The sequence below is a fragment of the Centrocercus urophasianus genome, unplaced genomic scaffold, assembly GCF_019232065.1.
Source record: "Centrocercus urophasianus isolate 14NV4802_14NV808 unplaced genomic scaffold, USGS_Curo_1.0 seq_37, whole genome shotgun sequence".
NCBI lineage: Eukaryota > Metazoa > Chordata > Aves > Galliformes > Phasianidae > Centrocercus > Centrocercus urophasianus.
The window spans coordinates 6,080,887-6,088,034 of NW_024884944.1; the positions used below are offsets into that span (position 1 = coordinate 6,080,887).

The 7,148-nt window shown below is 49.3% G+C and overlaps 1 protein-coding gene across 2 annotated transcripts; it reads left to right on the top strand.

Moving 5' to 3' along the window:
* The first annotated feature begins 247 nt into the window (after positions 1-247).
* LOC122167523 lies at positions 248-4,805 on the top strand. Of its 2 annotated transcripts, XR_006171042.1 has the most exons (5): positions 248-468; positions 1,825-2,044; positions 2,532-2,590; positions 3,311-3,490; positions 4,157-4,805. XR_006171042.1 is itself a non-coding variant. In XM_042832176.1 (4 exons), the coding sequence occupies exons 1-4, from the start codon at positions 252-254 to the stop codon at positions 3,436-3,438; spliced, it is 624 nt and encodes a 207-aa protein (XP_042688110.1). In that variant the 5' UTR covers positions 248-251; the 3' UTR covers positions 3,439-3,999. The 2 variants fall into 2 exon arrangements, 1 of the variants encoding a protein (XP_042688110.1); XM_042832176.1 differs by lacking the exon at positions 4,157-4,805 and having other exon boundaries at positions 3,311-3,999.
* Positions 4,806-7,148: the final 2,343 nt, after the last annotated feature.

Genomic DNA, 7,148 nt, shown 5'->3' on the forward strand with positions numbered 1-7,148 from the left:
GGGAGCAGGCGAGCAGGGACTTGCTTTACATCCCTGGGACTCCCCCATGATACACCTGCTGTGGGTTTTACCCCCGCACAGATCATCACCCCTTTATTTTAAACAGTTCACCTAGAGGCCAAGCAGCCAGGAGGAAGTAATCTCTAAAACCACGAGAAACCTCCCACCAGGGGTGTGTACAACAAGCTGGATGGGGAGGGGGAAATATTTGCATTTACCTCATCAAGATCTCCATATAAATGGGCTGGGAAATGTCAGGCTTTCTCGGCTCCCAGGTGCATGAAGCAGGGACATCCAAGAGGATGATGGCAGCTCACTTCTTGCTGCAATTCCTCCTCTTCGGGACTCTGCTTGTCCCTGCGTACCTGCAGATGGAAGGATGTGAGTTTGTCAAGGATCTCTCAGTTGAGAGCAATTTCTCAGTGACCGTGACGCCCAAGGAGTACATGGCCAACACAAACTACCAGGGTAAGCATCTTCCATCCCACTGTGCCTCCTTTGCTGCCCCTAACCCTGTGGGATCCTTAAATCTTAAGCTGTTCTTAGATGTGCTCAGAACCTGGGTGGTCTAATCTCAGACCTGGGTGGTCTTTCTTTACTTCAGGCAGGAGATAGCTCTCTTACTTGTCCCCTGTTTATTCCTATTCCATGTCTATACAATTAGCCTCAAATTCTCTTTCCTTCCTTGGGTGTTTTTTCCACCTTAACCTTTTGGCCAAAAAACACGAAGGGCTCAAAAACACAGAATTTTGAGGGGTACTGCTTTGTGGTTTTGTTCCCTTTCCTCCTTGAGTTTTGCCCTTGTTGGCAGTAATGGCTCTACAGACAAAAAAGATGTTGCTTTGCAGTTGACACACATTCAGCATCAATCACAGAAAATGGCTTTTAATCCTGTAAGAGATTCAGTCCCAGCATACATGGCAACCTTGCCCTGCTTCCCAGACCTGACAACAGGCATCCCTTTGCCTTGAGGTTAAGAAATCCAAACGCTGAGAGCAGGGAAAGAAGGACACCCTGAGCCCTTCCTTTTCTGCTGGGATGGACAGGCACAGCTTCCCTCGTGCCTCTCCCCAGGGAGCACCACTGCAGGTGGCTGCATTTTTCACAGGAGAGGGTTTTGCTTACAGCTGTTACTTCGAGCTCTGATTCTTTTTGAGTGGAGGATTTGGGACTGACACTGCCATCTCACACCATCTCCTCTATCTCTGGCAGTCCTGAGTGGTTTCACTTGAAGCCACTCTCACCCAAAGGACTCTGAGGGCCAGGAGGGCTACAGCCATGTGGGACACACAGCTGTACACAGCTGAATGCTGGCAGGCAGGTCTCCCCTTGCTCCGTGTGCTTACAGCCCCACTGCTGCCCGCAGTAGCAGTGTGGTGCACAGCAGCATTGCGCAGACTTGTCACAGCCGTGAATCAGCAACCTGGGATGGAGACGTGGGGAAAGCGACAGGGTGGGGATGGCACAGTCAGCTGTGGGCTGCTCACCAGTTCATCCCCTGCGCATTTTCCACCCCTGCCATTTGCGTAGGAGCCAGAAAAGGTTTCCTCACTGGAGCTGTGGTTTGGTTTGGTGTCGTCATCCTCCATAGCAGGGAGTGCAGATGGGGACTGAAGAGATCCCTCTTTTAGGAGGAGGGGGGAGGTGAGGGGCTCTTCTTGCTTTAGCAGGGGGACACCATTCTCCCTGTGCCTCTGTGTCACATAGAGAGCCCTGTGCCAGCAAACACTCCCTTGGTTGAAAGCCCTGAAGGCAGGGGATCTGAGATAGATAGCTGTCCTACAGGACAGACAACTTACCTTGTCTCCCTTGCTCTCTTTGCAGTTACGATAAGTGATGAAGGAAACCACACTGCTGACAGAAATGTGACCATGTATTTACTTCAAGCCTTGTCCCCTGAAAATACCACTGCAGGAACATGGAACTTAACAGTCGTGCTAAACTGCAGTGATGTTGAGACAGCAATGTTAAATGCCTCCGAAGATCTGTTGGCAACAGCAAACTGGACATCTCCAAGCAGTAACATATCTTCCGTGGAAATAAGGTAACACTATGACCACCTTTGATTATCCAGCTGGGATAGAACTTTCCTGTGCCAGCTCCTGGTAATGCCCACAGTCAGGATCCCACCCCCAGAGCAGCAGCTGTGACAAACCCTTGTGCCTGCTCCAGATTTTCACTTGAGAATACCGAGGAAATATTTCCAGCAAAGCCAGATCTGGAGGTCTCTCCACTGCCAGCCTGCTGGTTTCCTCACATCAATAGGGATGTAAATTAGTTCAATGGAAATTAAGGGATTGAACACCCCTTATTTCCATGAACACTAATGGAGCTGCATCAGTGGAAATATTTGCCAAAGGAAACCATAGGAAACCTGAACGGCCTTATCTGCCAAAAGGAAGAATGCAAGAGCGCGTTACTCTAATGATTGCAAGGAACACTGCTGTTACAAGAAACAGGTGGTCACAATACACATCCCATCTCATAATCTGTTCTTCATGCCCTTTTTCCTCTCTTTCCTCCTTCCATAGGGTATACATAATCTTTGACAACACTTCCACCGAGTTCAAGAGTGTGACTCTGCAGGAAGGTAAATAAATAGGGTGCAGTGGGGTGGTCCCACAGTGGGGTGAGCAGTGCCCTGAGCAATGTGCCGTGGTGTTGGGTTTCCCATTTCTCCAGTAGTCAGGAGACAAGGCAAAGACACCAGAGTGGCAAGAAGGTCTTCAGGATTATTGCTGAACTTGAACATTTCCTAACATTTTCAACTTTAAGGGACACTAAACAGCCACAGACAAGTTGCAGGTTGTATATGAGGAAAAATTTTCCTTCCAAAAGAGCAGTCAGGCACTGGAACGGGCTGCCAGTGAGGTCACCAAACTTGGAGGTCTTTAAGGAAAAGGCAGGTGAAGTACGCAGGGACGCGGTTTAGTGGACAGTGGTGTTGGTATGTGGACAGTTGGACTGGATGATCCTACAGGTCTTTTCCAACCTTACTGATTCTATGATTCTAAGTGCAGAAGGATATTTCTGCAAGTATTGGCACAGACTTTATCCCCTCTTCTCTCTGTCACACAGAAGTGAAGTAGAAATTGTGGCTTGCCATCACTGGTAATGTTTCTGTAGTCCAGGGGATCCCCTGCCCCCAGGAGCCTCAAGCCTAACTTGATGATTCTCCATTCACATCAGTGGATATATTCATGCATCCCACTCTGTACGGCAGGTCTGACACACATTTCTGAGAAATGACAGCAAGTAGGTCTGTAGCTGGTCCTCTGCACTTCTAATCTACCCTGGGGGTTTCTTTCAGTTCCACAAACAGATCCAACCACACCCTCGACAACCACCGACTCCGTCTCCGCAATCCAGAGCAGCTTCTTCTTCATCGCCATCACTCAGCTGCTGATGCTCCTCACTACAAGCAAACTGCTCTCTTAGGAGATGGGGAGAGGAGATGACCCAGCTGTGCTGCTCCTCTCCTCACCCACAGGTGGGAGGGCAGGCAGCTGATCTACTCAGGAAAATCACTCACTTCTTATGCATATTAAGATGATAACTGTATTTCTACATTAGATTATAAGGGTTTATGACCACAGAGCTGATCTCCCATTACTCCCCTCACCCGGGGCCAGCACACGCTGCAAAATTAGCAAGTCAGAGATCACTCTGATCAGAACAGCTGGAGAAGTTGATTGAGGAGGGCAGACCCCTTATAACCAGGGGCACTGGGTGGGTTAATCCTTTCCTCAGCTCCTGGGGTCCTGTGAAGCACAAAAAAAAAAAAAAAAAAAGCATGAAAATGCTCAAGAGAAGGGAAAGGCCCTCTGCTCATCCTAATACTGGTGTGTGCTGAGGAGCTGGAAGAGAGGTCTGTGAGCCACAGGCAGGGCAGAGTTGTTCTGTGTCCTGGTAAGTTCCCTTGGTTTGGTTCTGGCTCTCTGGAATGGTGGAGTGGGTGGGGTTTTTTTTTTGTTCTCCTTTTTTTTTTGTTTTTGTTTTTAATCAGTAGTAGTTTCTGCTGCAGGATGAGATTGGATGGGCCACTGAATGTCTTGATTTTATTATCGTTTGTATTTTTATATGGATGGAGTTTATGAAGGAAATTTCAAACTTCTGGAAAGTAATTACTATTTCTTTTTTTTTTTTTTTTCTGAAGTGAATCTAAATAAACCAAAGAATAAAAGCTGGCTGTTGCACTGAGCAGTGTTTGCTGGCTGGGACACGGCCAGGCTCCAGCCCCAACCAGCACAGTGCCCCTGCAGCTCATGGCCACGTTTAAGGGGAATTTGCCTTCACCTGTCCTTGAACCCAGCACTCAGCCCTCAGCCCTGCGGACTCCAAAGCCTGGCTGCCTCCCCACAACGCTCCTCTGCTCCCCACTGAGGATCTTGTTGCTCTGAAGCGGACATATCTCACTCGAGTCCACTTTTGTTCAGGTTTCGTCTGAAAAGCCACGGCTTGCCTCAAAGAAGAGATGTTCCTCCCTCTCATAGTTAGGCTGTGGTGGAGCCCTGCTGATTTCCACTTATTCCCAGCCCTGGCGTGGGCTGGCCACTTTGTAAGGTTGGCCGTCCCTAGAACAAAATCAAGCACAGTATTGCAGATGACATTTCCACTGCATTGTGCATGGAGTGATCCACGCACTTGTGGAATGTTTCACAGAATTTCACTGAAATACACCTTTGTGGCCCAGCTACTACAGTTGCCTTCGGTTTTGCAGGCCGATTAATTAGCAGCTCCCAGGTAACTGGAATAATGTTATACCTTCTGCTACAGAAGCACACAGCACTCAATAAAATCCTACTTAGTGCAATAGACTGCCTTTCTATTCTAATCTTCCTGTCAATATGACTATCTGGTCAGATAACAGCTCAGATAATAGGTATCAAATCCGTTCCAGGTAACCTTGTGGCAACACCTCTTACCAGGTGTAGGGTGGGGTGCAGGCTGGGATGCTGAGCACTGGGCTGCACCGTTCCCTATGTGCAGAGAATGAGAAACCCCTCATGCTTTCAGCAGCCCCTTCTCCCACAAAATGCCCCCATTTTCCTGTCCTAGATTTCCTGCTGTTTAAGCATTACTAGAACAGCTGCAGCTGTGAGCAACAAAGCTCCAAAGCACTTCTCCACCCTTCCCCTGATTGCTGCAGCTTCATGCCACCCAGGGAAGCTCAGTGCTTCATAGAAATCATAACAACCCCAATTTCTTGGAATGCAGACGTAACCTTCTACTGCTATTTCTCACCCTCGATACAGCAAGAGGAAGTGCATCACTCATTCTGAGAGCAACCTGACCATCAGGATTAAACATTAACCTTCCTTGCTCCATTTCCACCCATGCAGAACAAGGAGCAGCTCCAGCTCCTGCTCCCCACTGCCCCATCACTCCCAGCAGCAGCAGCCCCAGCTCCAAGGGCAGAACACATAGAGTGGAAGGGCCATGCCATACCCCTGCCCACTTCTGCATCACTTTGAGAGCAGCCATTGAGTTTCCCAAGCCCCACTGCAGGGAGGGAACAAACAGCTCCTGCCTCCGGCCCAGCGATAGGCTGCTGACCCTCCCATCCTAATGGCTTTATGGCACTTAGGGAAACGCACACCCACAGCAGTAAAAGGAACATCACATAGCAGGACAAAGCATGCAAACATCAGAAAATGCCCCAACCAGTGCTACACATCAGCATCCCTGCACATGTGGTGCGACCACATGTTCCTTCCCTCTCTGAGCACACAGGACACAGTGCAAGGGCAAAGCCTGCTCCCTGCTCCCCAGCACTGCCCTCCCCACTGTGCACAGGGCCCGGAACCACACGCCATGAGCCTGGAGCTGCAGGAGGAAGAGCTGGGCTGCCCCATTGGACGCACTGTGTGGGTTATTCATTAATGCGGTCATTGTTGGGGCTATAGTGAAATGCAAGCAACATCCTTGGGAGTGGCACTGAACTTGGCTCAGCCCCAGTACTTGCCCACACCCCGCAACACTGCCCCTGTGTGGGGCAGGAAGGCAGGAGGGGGACCTTCCACTCATTCCCTGCTAAATACGGCGCAGCATGTTTCTGATCTTGCCATCATTATACCGTTATTCGTGTTTTCTGTGTGCTGAAGCTGGAAGTCATGCTCCCACAGTAGCTCTCCTGGGACTGGATTTGAAATTTTAATTGCTGTCCCAGACACCCCCATCACCTGAACAGCTCTCCTTTGGCCAATTTCATCACTCAGTAACTAAGTCACAGCACAGATTAATGTTTAACAATGCTAGCTAATTTTATACAGCCGTACCCAGCCTATGAATTTGGAGGTTGATTCCCACAGACTTTCCTGCATTCCTTTCCACACATTCCTGAAAAAACTGAGTCCCTTATGAGCAGAAGGCATGCACCAGAACCCCTGGGGCATCACAATCCCAACACCGCCTGCCCCTGGCACCCACACCATTTCCCAGTCCCTTCTTTATTTCTATCACTCCAGCTCTGCTGCAATTTAAACCTGACAGATCATAGAATCATTGAGGTTGGAGAAGAACCCTAAGGTCCAACTGCCCACCTACCACCAATGTTGCCCACTGACCGTGTCCCTCAGTGCCACATCTCCACATTTCCTGAACACCTCCAGGGACAGTGACCCCACCACCCCCTGGGCAGCTGTGCCAGTGCCCAAACACTATTTTGGAGGAGTTTCTTCTGGTACCCAAGATCAGACAGAAGAACCTGAGTACTTCCTGGACATGCAGTGCAGCAACAGATACAAATTCCCCAGTTATTGCGGGACTTTGTCAGTGTGTTGTACTGCAGTAAAACAAATGTAGGTTATTTTTTTCTGGCCCAGTACCCAATTTCACACTAAAAATAGTACATTGCCATACTCATGTGCTTGTTTATTGTCATCACTGTCAATAGCTGCATTACACTTCTGAGAAAGCCACCATGTGGTATGTTTGGGTTCCCATGATGTACTGAAGATCCAAAGGACTTGTGAATCACACAGCACCATTTATCACAGTGGTTAGCCAGCCTGACATCTCTGGCTGGCATTGCACCAGAGAATGAGAGAACAGCAGAACCCAGAGAAGGGGCACAGCCTCCCAGGACAGCACCAACCAGAACGAAGGCTGCCGTGTCCCACGTGGTGAGAAATGGGGGGCTGCAGTGC

Bases quoted from the DNA above. Each gene is read 5' to 3' on its own strand.
- LOC122167523 (XM_042832176.1), top strand. From the start codon at position 252: ATGTCAGGCTTTCTCGGCTCCCAGGTGCATGAAGCAGGGACATCCAAG. The intron at 469-1,824 runs GTAAGCATCTTC...CTCTCTTTGCAG, and splicing joins GGCCAACACAAACTACCAGG to TTACGATAAGTGATGAAGGA. The intron at 2,591-3,310 runs GTAAATAAATAG...GGTTTCTTTCAG, and splicing joins GAGTGTGACTCTGCAGGAAG to TTCCACAAACAGATCCAACC.